Below are 22979 nucleotides of genomic sequence, written 5' to 3'. Positions count from 1 at the left end.
GGGAGCTGAAACTATATAGTCAGGTTGAGTGAGCTAAGGAAGCTGGAACCATATATTCAGGTTTAAAGAACTAAGGGAGTAGGACCTTTGTAGTCAGGTTCAGGGAGCTAAGGAAGCTGTATCTAGGGAGCTACGGGAACTTAACCCATGTAATTAGTTTCAGAAGATTTAAATCTCGTATTTTTACTAAAGTATTCTATGAAGAAATTTATCAAAATCTTAAATTTTGACGTTTCTATGTTAATATGTTCTTCTCTTAAAATCAATTATACCCATTAAAATATAGTAAAAGTCAGTAATATCTAGTTGAACCCTAATGATTTATCAGACATATATATAAAAATTGCTACTAGCCAATCATATACAATATATGAGCTAGAGTTGGAAAACAATCAATTCTTCTCAAAGTTTAAAAAAGTGAAAGAGTCAATTAATATTGTAACAAAACCACAAACAATATTTATTTCACATTGTTCTCAATATTTCATAAAAACGTCAAGAGTTATCAAATACGGGTTCCTTGTATTTTTTTAATAAATGCTGGAAACACTATCGCTAGAAATAAAGAAATTGAGTCTCTGTCACAAACTCTAATTTCTTATCCCTTTATCTTTTCAGCCCATTGCTTTGTCGTAGACATAAAGAGGAAGCGAAGAGGTAAAGCTTACTTCAGATGTACACAATCGACCACCCTATCGATTAAATATATGGTGGTCGATTGTGCACATCACGATATGTTTACGGATCTAAAACTGTACACTGGTATATAGAGTGATCCTTATTTCTAAGGAGGATTATATGGAATTGATAAAATTTTAGATTTTCTTTCTTTATGTAAAGGTAATTCGAGAATATTTGAAAATTTTAAAATAAACGTTATGCTTAGAGCGTATTTTTTTCTGATTCACAATTACATTAAGAGGAAAAAGGCCTTGTNCTGGATAAGAAACCTGAACAAAAGGGGAAATGGCAACTAGTCAACCTCATGATGCAATATTTTGTCATTCTTGTCTTAACATATACAAACAACTGAACTGGAATGTACTGCAGTAAACAGTTCCTGCATGTTTACAATCCATATCTCCATATATGTCTATCTGATTAACTATCTATACAAATATTCAATTATATACTTTTAACCACCCCCAAGCAAATACGATCACGATATATGTTTACGTATCTAAAACGTATTTCCAATGGGGATTTTATGGAATTCACCAATTTTTATGTTTTCTCTTTATTTAAAGAGAATTCGATGATGTTGACTGCAAACATTTGGCAATTTTCAAATTTGTAGATTTTCAATGACATGACCACTTATTTTTCAGCAAAACTGTTTTTATTCATTTTTTATTATTTTAGGTTTAGGTTAGTTTAAGACAAACAACTGAACTTGAATGTTCAATCCTGTGTTTACAATCCATATTAAGTGTCTATCTATTTATCAATACTAATATTCAAACATCTACATAAAACCTCCCCTGAGAAATACGATCACTCTATATACAAGTGTACAGTGTTAGATACGTAAACATATCGTGATGTACACAATTGACCACCCAATTAATTAATAGGTTGTTCGGTTGTGTACATCTGGGGTAAGCTAATTACCTCTTCGTTTCCTTTCTCTATGGTCGTAGACCTTAAATGTTTTAAACTATAATTATATTAGATTAAGTAGTCTAAGCTTGAAGTATCAAATGAGGGGTATAATTATAAGTAACTACTTTTCTAACAATCATATTGCAGCAGCACAATATTTGGAGTGCAGTTTCTGTCCTGCTTTTTAATATTTGGATTGCAATTTCTGTCCTGCTTTTTAATATTTGGATTGCAGTTTCTGTCCTGCTTTTTAATATTTGGATTGCAATTTCTGTCCTGCTTTTTAATATTTGGAGTGCAGTTTCTGTCCTGCTTTTTAATATTTGGATTGCAATTTCTGTCTTGCTTTTTAATATTTGGATTGCAATTTCTGTCCTGCTTTTTATCCGAACTAAAAAAAACGTGAAGATTACATAAATGTGGATTTCTACCTAACGTAATAGATGATAAACATATGGGAGTTTATCTAATATTTAATAGACTGGGAAAATAGTGACGAGAAATCTTTTTAATTTATTGTTTTTACTCTCGACTTGTTTTGTATACTGACAAATATATGTTTACAATTAGATACGTTTATTATCATTATCAAGAGTAAAAACACAAACATAGTATTCAGTGTTACTTAAAAAGGGTGAGTCGTTCTAGACAGCTGTATATTGCATTGTATTCATTTTCAAATAAATTTTTAGCATTTGGATTAGTAGATATACTCGTGTTCAATGTTGTCATTTAAGGCAGTAAGGGACTGCAGTCATATAAATTTCTCTAGAAGCTAGGGGATCATTCATTTTCCGTACCGTCCAGTTTTGCCTCATATAGAATGTATTAATGTACTGTACTGCTTGCCCTTGCTAATTGAAATTCGGCCCGGTATATAGAATGAGCTAGAATGTACCGTACTGTTTCTCCATTTATCGAGTGGGGTGCACTGTGCATGTGCGATTCACAATGGTACCCTTAACAGCGTTGTTTGCCTAAAAATGCTTGAAAAATCCATCGTTTTCTATTTGAAAACTTGTTATTTTCAAATGTGGTTTCTTTATAATGTGACTTGTGCATTTCTACTTTAGAAACAATTAAGAGAACTCAAGGAGATATTGAATAGAAGGAGTTTCCGTACACTTTGCTGTGACGTTTTTGGACTGCTGAAGAACTATTTTTTGCGTAACAACAATAATAAAGATTGTAACCAATAACACAAATAATAAACAGACATCTAGGGGGGGGGGGCAGGATAACCTTGAATTTGATTGAAAACGTCTCTGTAATAAGATCCTCTTCGTATAAAACTAAAATCATTAACTTTTTTAATCTTTTTTAACAAGATTTAATACTACTTTTACAGTTTACTAACTTGTGTTTGTTTACATTAGATCGGCTGCCAGCTTCCTTTGTTATTGTTGTTACGCAAAAACTAGTTCTTCAGCAGTCCAAAAACGTCACAGCAAAGTGTACGGAAATCCTATCGCCCCCTCCTTCTATTCAATATCTCCTTGAGAGAACTAAACATTGTGCACTAATAAAATCGACGATATTCTTCCCGTTAATCGGCATATACCCCTCTTCAAATAGAAGGTCCTGAAATAACAATGAAAGTCCCTTTAAAGGTATTCTGTCAAGATAACCCTGTAAATGTAAATATTTGCAGGATATACAACAAGTTTTATATCCTTCAAGGTTTCGTATTTCTGAATAGAAAATATATTCTAGGAACCTTGATCATGGTTTAAACCACTCCCACTCATCAATTTACTAAAGGGGGTTGTGTGCAGATTACAAAGACTTTTATTCGTCTAACAGATTCAAAATTTAAAATATTAAAGGAACTGTGGAAGACGTCATTTCAAATTTATACATTGGCATGTCAAATTGACAATGGCACCGCTTAAACCTTTGACTGCTTTTAATGTGAAAGTCAATCTTTGAATAAAGAACCTTTAAAAAATCCGAGTTTAAAATAATACACTTTTTTAATTAATTCAAACGTGTTAAATAATCAACATAAATGTATATAAAGGAATTGAGTCTTTGCCACAAACTCCGATTTTCTTATCCTTTTATCTTTCCAACCGAATGTCCAAGTAGACCTTTGATATTTAAAACTATGAATTCTATTAGGTCAGATAATCTAAGTATGAAATATCAAAGGTTTGCACAACAAGGTTGCAAATATATAGAGATTACAAAAATTTGAGTTTGTGGCAAAGACTCAATTCCTTTGTTAATATGCAAATGTGAAAACATATTTGTATTTGAATACCAATTCATCTAAATTATTCTAATTATTATTAGTTTAATAAACTAATCGTGAAGGTTTTGAATATTAAGCTAACTGTTCTAAATATTAAGTACGTAATCTTGAAAAACTTTAAACATAATTATTATTTGGCAGATAAATTGATAGATAATAAGATATCTTGAAGCAAATGCATTACGTCTTATACAAGATAAAAATCGTAGTTTTGTTTACTGAATTTATTTACATTTAAGGGAATTGTATCAAAGTTTATGTACTCCTTTAAACATTTTTTTATTTTCTTAACTAATTTTATTTTTTTAACAAAAATCACATGTTTGATTTTCGTCATCTATCTTCAATGTTGTCATTTATTATCTTCGGTTATTATTCAAATAGTTTTCATCAGGGACTTTGAATAAATCAACCTTCATATGTTATTAATCATGATAAAAGAAAGGAGTTAAATCTTTGTCACAAACCCAATTTTTAACCCTATATCTTTGCAACCCAAACTATGAATTATGTTAGATCAAATAATCTAAGTTTAAAATACGCCATCAGGTTGCAAAAATATATAGATTAGAAAATTTGAGTTTTTGACAACGATTAAACTTCTTTATTGATAATATTTTAATAATCTTAGAATAATTGATTTAATCGTTTTCATGTCTGTTAAATTTCAGTATTTGATCTTTTATCGATAATAAATTTTATTCTATCTTTTATCCTTGAAGACTTTGACTGTTTTTATAAATTCTTTAACGTTTGCCTGCATGTTATTAGTCTTTACTGATTAGAATTATGAATTTTCTAAGATAAGAAATATTTCAGATAGTTTGAAGACTATGCTCCGGGTAGAACGATGACTGGAGTAAAGATCCCAGCTCCAGTTCCTGCTCCTAGGAGGAGTAGGAGTAGTGATCCAATGGATAACTCAACACCTTCCGCCCCAGAGCGGCGGAAGAAAAAGGCTGCTCCGCCCCCGCCGGTTTCAGGAGGCGGATCTAACCCTAGACAAAGGTAATATATTATTTTGTCCTTGGTTCATCCTGCAATATGTGAACGAGGTATAAGGACGAACAAATTCTTGCAAACCCGGGATACTTCGGTTTGGTTTTATTATCCTATTTCATTGTTCACCTAAGACGGTTAAATCTGGTATTTAAAAAGGCAATCTCAGGTTTGAGGGGATAAACTTGTGATTAGATTTAATTAGTTTGTTCTCAGGGTATACCATTATACTGATACATCTTATATAGGCTTATAATCTTCCATTCTTCACGCTCATTGTCGTCTTTTAGATGTAAATCCTCTCAATCCGTTCATCCTGCACTTTTTAATCCGTTCGTCCTACACTTTTTAATCGGTTCGTCATCGAAAAATTCATCTGTTTATTCTAAACATTTATATCTGTTTACCCATGACACATTTATCTGTTTATTCTAGACATATTTATCCTTTCATCCTAAACCTTTTAATCTGTTTATCCTAGACATGTATGTGTTTATCCTATGACATATTCACCTGTTAATTCTAGACATTTTTATATGTTTTCCCTTCACATATTTATTTGTCTGTTTCTCTTAGACGTATTCACCTGTTTATTGTAGAATTGTTCATCTATTTGTTCTAAACATATTTATCTTTTTATTCTAGATATTTTTAACTGTTTTAACTGTTTATCCTAGACATATCCATCTGTTTATTTTAGACATATTTATTTTTTAATTTTAGACATATTTATTTTTTATTCTAGACACACTTATCTCTTTTTATCCTAGTTATATTTATCTGTTTATTTGAGACATATTTATCTGTTTATTTTAGACATATTTATTTTTTAATTCTAGACATATTTATCTGTGTGTCCTAGATATATTTATCTGTTTATTTTTGACATATTCATCTGTTTACTCTAGACACATTTATCTATTTTAAAGATATATTAATCTATTTATTAAAGATGCACTTATCTATTTATTTTAGACATATTTATCTGTTTATACTAGACATATTTATATGTTTATACTAGACATATTTATCTGTTTAGTCTAGACGTATTTATCTGTTTACTTTTGACATATTTGTTTGTTTATTTTAGATACATTTGTCTGTTTATTTCAGATTCAGAGACACTTGTCTGTTTATTCACGACATACACCTGCTTTTTCATGACATTTTTACTAATTCTTTTAGACATGTTTCCCTGTTTATTTTGGATTATTTTATCTGCTCAAATTAAATATTTAAATCCGTTTACGCTAGACATTTTTAGCCATTCGTTCAAGACATTTTTATTTTTTATCATTGACAATTTAATCTGTTAATTCTGTTCATTAATCATTTAGGGATGATAAAAGACCCCAGAAGAACTCCACCATGATATCCTCTACAACCTCCTTGCTCAGGGTTGAGGATATATCCCCAGTGAGGCCGGCCTCTTCCCTCTCAAACCTCTCATTGTCCAGCACCTCGACCTCCAACCTCAATAGACCATCCTCATCGATGTCCAACCTCTCTTTCAGGTATTTTGATAATAATTCATAATGTTACCCTTTAATAATATATCATAATATTACCCTTTAATAATAATTCATAATATTACCCTTTAATAATAATTCATAATATTACCCTTTAATAATAATTAATGTTACCCTTTAATAATAATTCATAATGTTACCTTTGAAACCTGTGTATGATCAAGTATGAGTGAGACATCTTAGTTTTTTATGTAAACAATGGACTTTTTTATCGTGGTTTCTCTGCTAAAAGTGTACTGCGGATTTATATTAGCAGGGGAGATGGAAAAAATTTGTCAGAATTTAAAAAAAAGGTTTAAAGGTTACCGTTAAGAATCATATATAACACTCTGCTACAGTAAAACTTGAAATTACGGTTACAGTTTTACTCATTACACAGTACAGTGTATTCCAATCATAGAGTAATAAAACGAAGAGGTGGGGCTTAGCTCAGATGTACACAACCGACCTGTCTATTAATTAATTAATAGATTGGTCGGTTGTGTACATCACGATATGTTTATGTATCTAACGTTGTACACTTGTATATAGAGCGATCGTATTTCTAAGGAGTGGTTTAATGTAGATATTTGAATATTAGTATTGATAATTAGATAGACACTTTATATGGATTGTAAACACAGGATTGTATACTGCAGTATATTCAAGCTCAGTTGTTTGTTTATTTCAATACAAGCATGTCTAAATATTGCATCGTGAAAAAGTACCAAAAAAATTCTTCTTGTAAAAATGTGAGTTTTTTCAAAATACCAAAAAATTTTGCATGGCTAGACCTCGAATTCTCTTTAAATAAAGAAAGAAAATCTAAAAATTGGTCAATTCCATAAAATCCCCCTTTAGAAATACGATCGCTCCATATACAAGTGTACAGCGTTAGATACGTAAACATATCGTGATGTACACAACCGACCAATCTATTAATTAATTAATAGGGAGGTCGGTTGTGTACATCTGAGCTAAGCTTCACCTCTTCGTTTTATTACTCTATGATTCCAATACCACAATTAGACCATGAGTCAAAATAATCCTCGCGCAACCTCTCTAAAATTGAATACACATACAGGGTGTCCCACGAAACATGACAATAGCAAGACGACTTGAAAGTCGTCTTTGATATTTGAATTTATTTGTGACATTTAGTCTTCTATCTACTTTAACATGTATGATTCTTGAAACAATTATCACATAATTCTCCTAGCCCTGGCATTTCCAAAAAGTGGTCTGCGTTTTTAGTGCTTTCAATATTACCGGAGATATAAAGAGTTTGGTTCAGATTTCAATTTTGTTAAATAAAAGCAAAATTGTCGAAATCTAAACGAAATTGTTCATATCTCGGGCAATATTGAAAGCACAAAAAATGCAGACCACATTTTGGAAATGGCAGGACTAGGGGAATTTTGTGATTATTATCTCTAGAAATTTACTTCTAAAATTAGGTTGACAAATAAACGCAGCAAATTATATCAAAAATCAAGACGACATTCAAGGCCTCTTGCATACTGTCATGTTTCGTGGGACACCCTGTATATGTAGCTTTAAAAGATTCAAGTCTTTATTGTTACCTTACTTGTACATTTGTTGAATATCTTGATATGATTGTGGCCATTATTTCTATTTTGCAATATGCTTTTTTTTACAGAATTATCTCAGTTTTTTCGGAAAACGACCACAGTTCTTATAAATTTGTGTTCTTAAATAATGATACTTTCTTTCTGTGTAATAAATAATCTAAATATTGCCAAAAAGATTTTTAATCCCTATATCTTTGCAACTCATGATGTTGTAGACCTTAGATATTTCAAACTACGAATTCTGGTAGATCAAATATTCTAAGTTTGAAATATCAAAGGTTTACAACATCATGTGGCAAGGATACAGGGATTAGAAAATTTGAGTTTGTGTTAAAACTCCAATCCCTAACTACAACATGCATTTTTTAATCTTTAATTCTGGAATCTATAAGTGAAAGATTTGTTTAACATTAAATAAAAAATAAGACCAAAAAATCAAACAGAAAATGTGATTCTAGTTTTCAATATTGATATTTAAATTCATTTTTTGCAGGAGCAACAAGAAACGTAAAGCACCCCCACCACCCCTTGCCATTATCTCCCCTATCAAGGAGGAGAAAACTCCCATCCACGCCCCTCAATCTCCCAACCAAGACCAACCCCCTCCTTCTCCGGACCCAGCAATCTTAAACCCCCCAAGATATTCAGAAATATATAACGATGAAAAAGAAGAAGAAGAGAAGGAGGAAAGAAAGAAGAAGAAAAAGGAAAAAAGGGAAGAAAAGGAGAAGAATAAGGAAAAGGAGAAAGATGAGGAGAAGAATAAGGAAAAGGAGAAAGATGAGGAGAAGAATAAGGAAAAGGAGAAAGATGAGGAGAAGAATAAGGAAAAGGAGAAAAATGAGGAGAAGAATAAGGAAAAGGTTTCGGATAGGATTGATAGTAAAGAGGACCGTGAATATACGCGGGAGGTGGAGGATGATGAAATTATAGAAATAATTATTGAAAATGAATCAAGTAAAATATTTGTGAAGAACGAGGATATTTATTCAACAGTAAACAAAAGAAGGAAAGATAAGAACGAGACGGGAGTCGATAAAAGTGAAGTTAATCCCGCGGGTTTAACAAATAATACAATAATTCAACATTCCGGCAAGATGATCGTTGAATCCTCAATTGAGATTTCTAATATTACTAAAACATCGGAATCTTTGGAACGAAAGAAAAAGAAAAAGAAGGACAAAGAAAAGAAGGAAGACGATGACTCCAAACCTAAAAAGAAGAAGATAAGTATGAGTAAGGAGCGTAGAGAGGATGAAGAGGACGGAGCAAAGCTGAACCTGGAGGAAATACCAAACTTCAGAATGATCCGAGCTGCAGATGTTCATCAGGTTGGGAGTTCAGGAGTAAAGACGGAGAGTAGAGATGAGATGGAAAAGGATTCTGAACCCGAGGAACTAGTTGAAGATTATGAACTGTTTGATATGGAAGCAGATCCTGGTAAATTCAGGGAACGAGAAACTAGTCAGGACAACCTGGAGCAAAAGAAGAAGAAAAAGGAAAAGAAAGAGAAGAAAGAAAAGAAAGCTAAAAAGGATAGGAAACAAAAGACTGACCGTGATACGAAGGAAATCGAAAGTAAAGAGTTGAAAGAAAATGAACCAATGTCAGAGGAAAATGAGAAGTCAAAATCTGAAAACGAGATTACCACAAAAACCCATGGGAACAAACCAGACGACAAGAACGAAAGTTCTGACAAAGATGACAAATCCACGGAGTTTAAAATTTCAGATCTAGTTCCAACTATTCAGGAAGGTTCGGAGAATATCAGTGAGAGTTTGTATCTCACTGCAGAGGACGAGTCCGGAGATGAAAAGGGAAACCAGGACGCAGAGAACAAGGATTCAATAGAGGAGGACGCAGAGGACAAGATTGGTCCGATGAGAAGGATGACCGGAAAGGAGAGGGAGGATGAGGTTAGACAAAAAATATCTATGGATATGAGAGCAAGGTCGAATAGAAGAGCTTCTCAGGGTGGAGACATTCTCGCAGCTCAGCTTCAAACAGAAACCATTAGGAATCAAACTATAAAAATCTCAACTTCTAAATTTCAAATTCAGCCCCGTCTTAAAATAGAGGAAACGGGATTAGGCTTCAGTTTATAAATATTTGTTTCTAGATTGTTTATCCCTGTATAGCACATGCTACATGTAGTAATCTATATTATCTCAAGGTAAACTCAAACAATACCAGGTTCGATTCAACCCCCTTAATTCTCAAGGTCCAATAAGAACTATATGGGACTGGGAAAATANCCCCCACTCAGACATACAAAAGAAAATGGTTTGGCTAAAGGATCATTGAAAATAATCATGTCTAATTTGGAAATATCAAATGAGGCATCTGAAGTACTGAAATTAAAGATATTTGATGAGATTTCTCAATACAAAACCGTGTTTAAAATCTCTTTAACACTCTACAAGATCGACTCCCAAGTTTAGACATGAATCTTTATGTACTTGTCTTGTCAAATGTACTGCAGTTTGGGAGAAATTTTAAAAAATCTCTGAGCCCCAATCTTAAATACGCCCGATAAATTGGGTAGATTCTGGCTCTGTACTGCATTTTTATGCAGGGTTACCCACAAAGGATGAGACTGTTAAGGCTAAAGACGACCTAAAACCCTAAAATCATGAGGATTTTAAGGTAGATTTAAGAATTCTGCCTTGAAAAAAGTCTTCAGATATGACTTTTAACACGATTGGGAAAATAGAGCAACAAGTTTCCAGCTGCAAGGAATCATCAATATAAGGAAACAGACAGTAAGTCTCATCCTGTGTGGGGTAAACCTGTATCTTGTAACGTGTAATAGGACCGTGAATATGTCCATACAGGTTCCCGGTGTTAATATATGCTTATTAAGAAGATTAAAAAATGTTGATTCAGTTGATTTTAATGTTAGCAATGTGTAAAGCGTGGAAACAGTGTTGAGGCCTCGTGTGTTTTATTCATAATCGTGGGAAGGAAAGATAAGAACTGGGAGGGGGGGGCAATGTATAGAAGGGGGGGGGGGGGATGTAATTGAAATACAATATATATACATCTAGTGATTTACATTAGACGGATTGGATTATGATTAACTTGAATCTTAAAGATCGTGGAAATTTGGGAATTTAATTTTATTTTATGAACATAGTTCACAACCTTTAGTTCCAGATTATTCCGTATCTATTAGTTTTGTTTGCAAAGACTAAAGAGAAAACTTCATTACATCGGGAGCATTAAAACTGTGGAATTGGAAAAATCCATTGGAGGCAATAAGCTACTGGTAAAACGACATCAAATACACCTGAGATTGTTTAAATGTCGTCTTGTATTCCTTAGTTTTATGGGTCCCGTCGTATTCTCTCATTTTCTGCGAATATATTTAAACACATTTATGGAGTCAATGTTCACTCTATCCAGGGTAGAGTTACATGCTAAGCAGTTAGTCGGTTTGACTCACGCAACTTATAACAATTAAAGTTTGGACCCGGAGTAAGCGTTTCAGTAGTTCAGTTCTTTCCAGTCTAGCCTTTGCATTCGTCTAGTCTCCTAGTTTTGAATTGTTTCATTTTAATTTAGATTTGGAAACCTCTGAGCATAAATTGAACAGTACAAATGAACTGATTACTCACCTCACACTTTATTTTGTAATCCTTTTATCTTTGCAACCTGGTGATGTAAAAATTTTAATCGCTGTTCTCTTTATCATTTGTATCCTATCCGCCCTTACTTTACCATTCTCTTTATCATTTGTATCCCATTCGTCCTTACATCGGTATCCTCTTTATCATTTGTATTCTACCCGTCCTTACATCTCTATCTTCTTTATCATTTATATCCTACCCGTCCTTACATCTCTATTTTCTTTATCATTTGTATCCTACCAGTCCGTACACCGGTATCCTCTTTATTATTTGTATCCTATCCGTCCTTACATCTCTATCTTCTTTATCATTTGTATCCTACCCGTCCTTACACCGGTATCCTCTTTATTATTTGTATCCTACCCGTCCTTACATCTCTATTTTCTTTATCATTTGTATCCTACCAGTCCGTACACCGGTATCCTCTTTATTATTTGTATCCTATCCGTCCTTACATCTCTATCTTCTTTATCATTTATATCCTACCCGTCCTTACACCGGTATCCTCTTTATTATTTGTATCCTACCCGTCCTTACATCTCTATTATCCTCATCATGTTTGTTTATCCTTTCCGTCCTCAATAATTCAAGTTACTTTATAATTTTATCGAATCTGTCCTTAGATCTGTCTCAACTTGATAACATCTCCGATCCTATACCTTCAGAATTTATTACTCTTAATGTGCTTACAGTCACTGATTGATTCCTCAAATAAAGTAAAAATCCCTAAAATTAATTAAGTTTAAGGAAACAATTCCAAGGTTTAAGTTTGATTGTTCTCCAGACAACAGTTGAGAATAATCTCCGAGGATTCTCCTCTGGAGAGAAATGAAACCGTGTGGAGAAGAGAACCTGGAGTTGTTCATCTTGAAATAGATTCAGAAGATGATCTTCTTCCAACCATCAATAGCTCCAGGTTTTATTTGAGTTTTCTATATAGCTTAAAGTGGAAAAGGAATTTAGTCTTTGCCACAAATTTTGATTTTCTAATCCCTATATCTTTGCAACCAATGTTGTAGATCTTTGATATTTTAAACTGAGAATTATGTCAGATCGAATAAAATAATTTTGAAATATCAAAGGTGTAAACCCCCAGCTGTTGCAAAAATTCAGGGGATTAGAAAACATTTGCCCCAAACTCTTTTCAAATCCATAAATATGTGCAACTTGACGTGGAAGATTTTTGACATTTCAAACTATGAATTGATCTACTAAATGAAAAAGTCACAGTTTGAAACATCAATGGTTATCAGTTTGCAAAGATATAGGAATTAGGAAATGAGATTTTTTGTAAATTTTTTTTGAAAAATCTACGAATACTTTTAAATTTTATACCAAACTGTAAAATTTAAGGGAGAGAATGAATCCTTTGTCAAATAAATCCTTTGTAAACATTTATTTCATTAATCAGGAAATTTCGTTTCATTCCTTCCCCCTGTATGCTTCTGAGATCCATTGATTAAACATCAATCTGATTTGAATATTGTTTAGATCTAACAGTGTAGTAGAGATCTCGGATACAGACGAGTTTATTACAATCTCGAACAGACAGGAGCTGGAGAGAATGGAGCTGGAGCTAAGGACAGAAAGAGGACGGAGAAATGAGATATCACAGGCTCTGGATGAATCCTACAACAAGATTTCATTAGAGCATTTATCTGTTACAGGAACTGATGAGAGTTCAGATCATTCAGAACATTTTTCTCTGAAGAATGAGAATATTCTCAGTAATGCATATCCTAGTCCTGATAATGAATTGTATCATGAAAAGAATAAAAAATCTCCTCCATCTCCTCCTCCTCCTACTCTAGCCTTCACCTATCCTCTACCAAACCATAGATCAGTTTCTGAAACCATTAAATCTCCGTCTCCGGATTCTGGTATTCATGATTTTGCTGAAACCTGTTCTCCTCCGTTAAGCCTGCAGACCAATGAAGATTCTAATACGGATATTGAAGAGGAGAAAGAACCTAAACCCCATATCTCAGTTCTTCAAACCCGGGACTGGGCGGAGAATGGGAAAGAATTAGCTCGTTTGAGGGTTGCGTCACAAGGAAATGACTCTTTTGCACCGGGTTTCAAAGGTTCTCTCAAGACAAATGACTCGGAGAGACCTCAGGAGGAAATCCAAGACGAGGATAAAGTTGAGAAGGTTGAACTCCCTCGCCAACACGCCTTGGGGAAGGTTCTTTTCTCCATGTCTAGTTACAGAGAAAGGGATGATCCTAAAATAAATCACGATAAACGTCAGAGCTTAAACCTTGATCTGTTTTCACAGAAACTTAACTCCAGTCTTGCTTCTAAGCAGGAAAGAAACAAAACTAGCGGATCGATGGTTGACATTCGTTTGCACAACTCGCACGCCCAAACCTCTCACAGGGCTTCCAGTGGTTCGCTGTCGGAGCAAAAACAAACTGACCTTAAGGTTAAAGCAAACCACAGTTTCAATGGTTCCACCAGTACCCTGAGTCACCAATCTTTCTCTGCACCGAAACAACAGGTTCCCGAGGAGAAGCCAATTATCTCCGAGGTGGGAGACGGAGAGGAAGGACGAGGAGTAATTAAACAATCTGTACAAGTGCAATCTAACCCTAGATATTTAGCTCCGGACCTAGGTTTAGATTCAAAGGATAAGTTCAAGTCACGAATAATTGAGGAATTTGAGGCGCGGATCCGAGGTTTGCAGCTGGAGAAGGGGGAGGGGAACTACGGACCGGGGGAAATTACGCGCTCTCAGTACGCGCGTCAGTCCATTCAGTCAGATTCAACCCATCAGAATGCGTACAGTGCAGTTAATAGTGGAGCCAGTTATAGTTTAGACAGAAAGGGCATAATGGGTGGAGTAAAGGATAGATCCAGGGAGGGGATGGGATACTCCTTGGATAGAGTTCACAGAAAGCAGGACAGAAATTCATTTAGTGTTTTTGTATCCGACCGTAGAGCCTTGGAGGAGAACCATTATGACAGCCCTAGAAGTTTATTGAGCAAATCTAGTTACACGGAGGCCATCAGATCTAGTCAAACCCTGCAAGATGTAAAATCTTATTCCAGTCCTGATGAGGATAGGACGGGTTCTGGGATTAAATCTCCTGTTCGAAAGCAGTATAGTGGTCCTCCCAGTATATCAATGGGAGTTTGGGGAGAACATTCTAGAGGTTCGGTCATTAAGATTAAGGACGATAGAGATATTAAACAAACCCAACCTATAGAGATCAAATTAAATTCTGGAGGAGCGGAAACTGATCCTAAGCAAGCTCAGCAAAGTAAACCAATTCTTAGCTCCAAGATACAAATAAATCCTTCAGTCATCCAGAACAAGATTCCTGGGAATTCTTGGCAAAACCATAGTACGGATCAAACCTTGCCCCGGTTCCGACAAAAACCAGAATTGGCCGCAAAACCTATTGAAATAAGATATAAGGACAGAACTGGAGTGAGTAAGGAGATAATTCAGGATCCCAAGATTTCAGTCATATCCGCTAGTCGGAGAAAATCCGGAGCAATCGTAGAATCCGTCCAGCCCCAAACTTCAGATCGGAGATGGAGGGATGAACTCGTCCGAGATATTGACTCCATGGAGAAGAAAAACCTGGAAAGAAAGATTTCCGACTCCAAGATGTCGGAGAAGGTTGATTGGGATGATGTAGTTCTGCGGAGGAGTAAGGACTCCTCCTCTAGTGGGGATGAAAAGGGATTTATCTCTCATAACAACTTAGTGCAGAAGAGACGCTCTCAGATAGAAGGAGACAGGGTTAAACATGAACCTGCTCCCTGGGAGAGAAAACTTTCACACAACTCAAACAAGATAAAAGACCAAGTTCAGGTTAGTTAATATTCCTACCATCAAGGAATTGAGTCTTTGTCACAACCTCTTATTTTGTAATCCTTAATTTCTTTGCAACCCAATGTAGTATACTGAGTTTTTAAGCCATAAATTCTTCTAGATCAAACAAGCTAATTTTAGCTTGTTGTAAAGACTTAATTCCTTTGAAGAAATGTAATTAAGTATTTCAAACGATTATTTCTTTTGTGACTTCAAAAGCAAATTTAAGAATTGTCCTTTTTTATTACAAATTTACAATTACTGCGCAAAATTAAAACACAAGTGTGGTTTTGGACATCTATTTTCTTATAAAAGTTTTAAGCTTATGTCGAATTAGAAAAGTTAACAAATCAACTCAAAATTAACAAATAAAAATTGTAAATATGCGTATACAAATATCGCCTTTATGTGATAATATAAACAAACATATAATTAATGTTTGCAATGGCTAAATTGTAGAGCAAAAATATTTTTTACTAAAACAGTTCTTTTAAATAAACTAAAATTAAAATGTCTAAAGAATTTTGGTAGATAAATCATGATATTTTCCGTTTGATAAAATAGAATACGTAACTTGCTAAATATTTCAGAAGTCGTGAAATTGTTCTGAAAATTATGTATTCGCACGTGTTAACACTTGGAACAATTAACAATGGATTCGCACCCTGGATTATTCAATAATCTTACATAGTCAGGGTGTGGGGTAAGGGCAAAACAAGGGAGTAATTAGGGCATCATCAAATGATGATAGATAAGCTCTCCATTTTAATTTTGATAATTAACAAAAAGTTTTTTTTTGTAATAACTTTTTCTGCTGAGGGATTCCTGATAGAATTTCTGATTGTATAGAAACCAAATGTAAAGTACCATTCTAACTTCAATATTTACATCCTTTACACACCAAGGTTGTCATACAAACTTGATATATCACGAACCTATTCTTCATGCGTTGTATGCACATGTTGTATTGGATATAATGGAACACCTGTATTTATAAGTATAATGGAACACCTGTATTTTTAAGTATAATGGAACACGCTGTATTTAAGTATAATGGAACATGTTGTATTTAAGTCTAATGAAAAACCTGTATTTAAGAAAAATGGAACACGTTTTATTTAAATATCATGGAACATGTTGTATTTAAGTATTTTGAAACACGTTGCATTTAATTATAATGGAACACATTGTATTTAACTATAATGGAACACGTTGTATTTAAGTATACCCCCTTTCGTTTTTCGTGAACACTCCCTTTAATTATAATATAAGATGTTGTAATGAAGAATGTGCTTGTTAGATGACCAAGGTAAGCCCGGCACATGTTTGCGTATGCATCAAGGCCATTCTAAATGCTGCCTTTTAAACCATACATTGAAAAAGCCGGGGGCAAATTCCCTTTCGTTCAATTCCTATTTTCAATGTAAGTATATTGTAGAACACATGGATGAAATTTATTATGTAATATCTAAGTATTCAAATTATGTTGGAATAATAATAATTATGAATATTCAATGGCTTTGATAATTGCGTTTTTTTACATAATTATCTTAAGAACAACTTTGCAGTTATTGCATATGTGTATAGTCAGAGGCGTATTCAGGGGGGGCTATTGGGGCTAAGCCCCCCCCTGGACCAGTGAAATCTATTCTGATTTGAGGGTCAACAGTAGGCCTGTGATTGAACTATGGTTGAGGGAAGTAGAAACAATTTAAGATTAATCAATTTATTCTAAATTTACAATACATATATATCTACATTCTACGTAATTAAAATATCATGATTTATCGTCTTCTGAGATTATCAAACCTTCGATATCCAAATATCTTACACAAATCATAACGTGTTCGTTATTCTTGCTTCTATTTAGATATCCTCCTCCTCCAGTGGTAAGGAGATACTGGAGATAAACCGTGAACCTGCTCCTGCTCCTCCTCCTCTGCCAACTAACAGATTCTACTTCGGGATGAACGGAGCCAGAGAAACTGATACTTATCCTTCCCTTCCCACTGCAGTAGGAAAAGTCAAGGAAAATCAAACCCTTGCTCAACCTTTCAGAAAACCAAGGTAATATTTAACTTTCATTTTCTATTCTTCCTTTCACTGGTATCCGGTGTCCATCCTTTAAAGCTCTCTTTAGCATACCATTCCCTTCCTAGATTTTTCCTGGTATCCATCGTTCTTAATTAATTTCATCTTACCCTTTCCTGGTATTCACCTTTCCTAGTTCCATTCATCTTACCGTTCCCTGGTATCAATACTTTCTAGTTCCTTTCATCCTACTCTTCTCTGGTATCCATCTTTCCTAGTTACTTTCATCCTACCCTTCCCTGGTATCCATACTTCCTAGTCCCTTTCATCCTACTCTTCTCTGGTATCCATATTTCCTAGTTACTTTCATCCTACTATTCCCTGGTATCCATCCTTCGAAGGTCCTCTCATCCTACTCTTCCCTGGTATCCATCATTCCTATAATTCCTTTCATCCTACTATTTCTGGTAATCATCCTTCCTAGTACCTTACATTCTTATGTTCTCTGGTTTCCATCCTTCCTAGTTCCTTTCATCCTACCCTTCCCTGGTATCTAATATCCTTCCTTCCTTATCCTCTGTTGGATGTTTTAAGACTGATGTTTGTTGATTATTTACTTAAAAAGCACATTTTTATTTGTAATTTCATGATCATTAGCTTGCTCGAGTTTTTAGCAAAAGACAGATAATTTCAGTTTTTATCTTGAAAACCATTTCCTTTATCCTCAATTTATCTTATTAATGATTTTACTGATAAAAGGATGAGTAAAGTTCATAATGTTGCTGTGAGGTTAAATATTACAAAATTTTCAAATCTTAGACATTTTTCCAATATTAAAGTTTATATTATTTTGAAAATAAATGAAATAATTTCAGAGAGTTGATCGTTAAAGATGAGAAGTTTTCTCGTCCTCGTCTCTCCACTGCAACGTTCACCCCTCCAGAGAACAACAACAATCCCAGTCTACTGAATGGGAACCTGGAGAGGAAACCTTCCTCGGTCGTCCCACCTAAAGAACTCCCCCAAGAGGAAATAAACAGGGCATTTACCGCTGAACTGATGAAAGCAAAACAAAAACTAAAATCCTCCGGCCGAGGATATATCCAGGACGAGGTTCAGGTTGATGGAGTTCTCCCTCCTCCTCCTCCTCCTCCACCAATCCTTCCTGGAATAAATAGGAAATTTTCTTCCTCTCCTTCTCCTCCCCCTCCTCCTCCACCTGCTCTGTTCCAGTTGAAGAAATCAAGCCGTGTTCTTCCTCCTCCAAACCTGGATCCACGAGATGACCTGCTCGCTGCTATACGCAGAGCAGGAGGAGTTGCAGGACTCAAGAAAACAAGAACATAAATTTTTATCATAACAAATTATGGACATCAACACAGGAGAACATATACCAAACCTTGACTTGAACTTAAATCTTCCAAACTATAAAGTCCTGAATCTACACAAAGCCCAAACTCAACTTAAAAAGTGAAAGTTTTGGATCAATAAAAAACTAATGAATACAGTAATAGCACCTCGCTCGCAAAATTTAACAAAGAAAGACATTAGAAACATTTTATCATCATTTGTAAATACTCATAAATATCCCCCCCCCACCTCTCCTGATGATATCATAGCAATAGTTTTTAAAATAAGTTTCAAACAAATACTCGTATATCTATCTATCAAAATATGTTCATATTTTAAATACTGTTCTAAACCTCATCCGCTAAAATTTAACATATAAACACAGCTTTTAAACTTAGATTTATGGCTTTCAAAATCTTCCAATTTGATAAATTTGGTCACTATTATATATTATATCATATTGTTAAAATAAACTAAGAGTTCTTAGTTGCCATTTTACAGTCTTTTTTGTACTGTGTTAAAACATTTCTAAGTCAGAATTGTGATTTTATAATGTATTTAGATTAGTTTATAGGTTTCATATTGTTATCTTTAGAATTTGATTATGATTAAATAAATTCAATTTACAGTCTTAATGCTTTTTCAAGATTTAAGAATACATAATCACTGAACTTAAAATACAAGACATAAGTTTTTACAGGTATTTTTTTTTATATCATAAAATGAAAACTACGGTAAAAATATTCATGGCTTTTCTAATTCATATATCTTTGCAACCTAATATTGTACACCTTTTATATTTCAAACTTCAAAGTTTTGATGTAATTTTCTCGCTGGGGTGTCAAGTCATGCAGTACATTAGAGATTGGACCCTGGACTTACAATTTGTCTTTGAGTTTTGTAAAGTTAATAGTTGTTAAAGGAGTATAAAAAAATACATTGAAAGTCTTTAAACCTTGGTTAATTTTATAGCCTCCTTCTTTGTATCAAAAAACTGTCGGAGATACTAAATATTTAAACAACCTCGATTGTATTTAAAATATTTTAAAATTCAGATAAGTTTTTCAATATCTCAGTCAATTCTTAAGGTTCAGGGTGTCCCACCAAACATAACAGTTGGTGAACAGTTTTTAATGTCTTTTTCTATATGTTATATTAGATGTTAAATACTTTTTTTTTAGTTTCTTACATTAAACAAATCTCTTACTTAAATATATTATCTTACTTTAAAATAAATTTTATTTTAATATGACTGCCATACAATATTTGTTATTATTCTCTTTGGTATCAAACAACTTAACAAATTATGGAAGAAGACATTTTAAACTATTCACCGACTGTTATGTTTCGTGGGACACCCTGTATAAAAACGGCAGACCACAATTCGGAGATCTCAAAACAAGGAGCATTTGATGCTTCTCGTCTTAGAAGGCGATGTCAAGTTTACAAGATATTAAACACAGTATCTCATTTCTTCTTACAATATGTATCCTATGTATTTAGTATCAGATGAGCTTCAAAATATATTTCACATTTAAAAACTGACAAAAAAAACATTTTTTTTCATTTGTTTGGGAGATAATTGATAGTACAAAAATCCATCGAATTAGCTCTATAATCAAAATCCATCAAATTAACTCTTTATACATAAGCAAATAATCAAAATCCGTCAAATTAACTCTTTACATAACCAAATATTCAATACCATCAAATTAACTCTTTACATAACCAAATAATCAAAATCCGTCAAATTAACTCTTTACATAACCAAATAATCAAAATCCATCAAATTAACGCGCTATCTCTAAAATCAAAATTCATAAAATCAACTTTCTAACTTTACAATCAATATCCATAAAATTATAACTATTAATTACTACTTAACCGGGAGATTAAGGGAGGATAATTAAATTGAGGGGAAAACCACTTACCCGAGGGCCTCCAAAACCTTTTTGGGGTTCTAAACCTCACGAGAATAGCGAGGGAGGTAAGAACCCCAAAAAGGTCGAGGAGGCCCAAGGCTAAGTGGTTTTCCCCTCAATTTATTTATCCTCATGAAAACTCCCGGTTAAGCAGTAATTTATCGTTTAATCTCCTGTTCAACGAAATAACCAACCGTGGGGGATAAAATAATAATTAAATCAATAAAACTATCAATTATGATTTTAATTCTCTTATTTCTTACTAATGCATATGGAAGAATATTTGATTTCTTGATCTAAATCTTGAATTAAATCTGTATGGATCACAGAGGGAGGATAAGTAATTATCCTCCCTGTAAATAGGGAGGATAAGTAATTATCCTCCCTGTAAAGAGGGAGGATAAGTAATTATCCTCCCTGTAAATAGGGAGGATAAGTAATTATCCTCCCTGTGATGAGGGAGGATAAGTAATTACCCTCCCTGTAAAGAGGGAGGATAAGTAATTATCCTCCCTGGAATTAAAAAAGGAGGGAATTTAAGGTTGGTTATTTCGTTGAACAGGAGATTAACTATTGAACTATATAATCAAATCCAACATATTAACTTAACTCTACAATCAAAATCCATAAACTCAACCATCTCACCTTATGATCTATATTCATAAAATCGATTCTCTAATTCATAATCAAAATCCATAAAATCAACTCCATAATTTTATAAAAAATATCCATAAAATAAACTCTCAAACACTAAATCAATATACATATAATCAACTCTCTAACCCTTTAATTAAAATCCATAAAATCAACTCNCAATAATGAATATCCATAAAATCAACTCTCTAACACAATAATGAATATCCATAAAATCAACTCTCTAACACAATAATGAATATCCATAAAATCAACTCTCTAACACAATAATGAATATCCATAAAATCAACTCTCTAACACAATAATGAATATCCATAAAATCAACTCTCTAACACAATAATGAATATCCATAAAATCAACTCTCTAACACAATAATGAATATCCATAAAATCAACTCTCTAACACAATAATGAATATCCATAAAATCAACTCTCTAACACAATAATGAATATCCATAAAATCAACTCTCTAACTATATAATCAAAATCTAACAAAACAGATGTTTTCTGTGTCAAAAGTATAAACCACAACAACACGGGTTTAATTCAAAACCCAGTGTGATATATGTTTGTAATCAAAATAAACATTTATGAAAAATTAACCTTGAAAGCAGATTTGAAACCTAATGTTTTACATTTATTGTGTGAGTATCTATAATCCTAGTAAACGGAAAACCTATAAATACGATATGACATTCGTATAAAAACGTATTTTTAGGTTTGGAATACGTATGTCATTCGTATTTTCCATACGTATGACTTACGTATTTTCTTGACCATTTCCTTAGTAAAAAAACTAAAAATAAGTAGTTTATATTCGCAAAAATACGTATATGACAAACGTAAAAATGCGTATGTAAACAATCCAATGAATCAGGAGTTTTTAGGTTTTTCCTATAAGGTAGATTTACTCAGCAATTTTAGGATTTTGTTCAAACCTAAATCAGATTTAGGTTTGAACAAAATCCTAACATTGCTGCATATATATGGAATAGGTTTTACATATACTTAAAAATACGTATTTTTACGTATTTTTAATTAAAGAGAAAACGAAAAAAATACGTAAAATAAAAACCTAAAAACATTTACGTATATACGTATACGCAGATGGGTAGTAGAGCGGATCAACTTTTTACCCAATATTTCTTATCGATCAACTGCCTTTAATAATTAACTATTATAAATAATTGAATAACTATGAAGAAAAAAAACATTACTTTCTACATTAAAATCGTTGCAGCGTAAATTCATACAATTAAAAACATCATTTTCATTTTTCAATTAATCTAGCTCTCTCTACACTTTTTAAGTAGTTAAATCAACTGGGGTGGATACAGGATTTAAGTGAGGGGTGGGGGGGCAAGATTTTTTAGAAACCAAAAAATTCATAATTAGGAAAAAAAATCGTGGCGCAGGCGAAATTTTTTTTTGGCTTACAAGACTCAAAAAGAGTCAAAATTAATGACTAAAGACTAAAAAACTAGATTTTTAACTTTTCACACATTATAGTTTATTAAGACAGATATTTTTCCTGTTTTGCACTAGGGTTTCAATTTCCCTTAAGCATGCTATTGAGAAGCTATTCTGAAAATAGGAAAAAAAATTCCAAATTCAGG

General features: G+C 33.3%; 1 protein-coding gene across 2 annotated transcripts in view; it reads left to right on the top strand.

Annotated features, from left to right (window-relative positions):
* Positions 1-19419, top strand: part of LOC111714139 (calponin homology domain-containing protein DDB_G0272472) — a 29048-nt gene extending 9629 nt beyond the window's left edge. For both annotated transcript variants that reach the window (XM_023489185.1, XM_023489186.1), the window contains exons 2-8: positions 4676-4864; positions 6193-6369; positions 8449-9972; positions 12369-12500; positions 13076-15407; positions 17278-17474; positions 18314-19419. In XM_023489185.1, coding sequence (XP_023344953.1) covers positions 4707-4864; positions 6193-6369; positions 8449-9972; positions 12369-12500; positions 13076-15407; positions 17278-17474; positions 18314-18785 — 4992 coding nt within the window. In that variant the 5' untranslated portion in view covers positions 4676-4706 and the 3' untranslated portion in view covers positions 18786-19419. The remainder of the gene's footprint in view (positions 1-4675; positions 4865-6192; positions 6370-8448; positions 9973-12368; positions 12501-13075; positions 15408-17277; positions 17475-18313) is intronic.
* Positions 19420-22979: the final 3560 nt, after the last annotated feature.

Source organism: Eurytemora carolleeae, unplaced genomic scaffold, assembly GCF_000591075.1.
Source record: "Eurytemora carolleeae unplaced genomic scaffold, Eaff_2.0 scaffold1519, whole genome shotgun sequence".
NCBI classification, from domain to species: domain Eukaryota; kingdom Metazoa; phylum Arthropoda; class Copepoda; order Calanoida; family Temoridae; genus Eurytemora; species Eurytemora carolleeae.
This window is presented reverse-complemented; position numbering and strand designations above follow the sequence as displayed.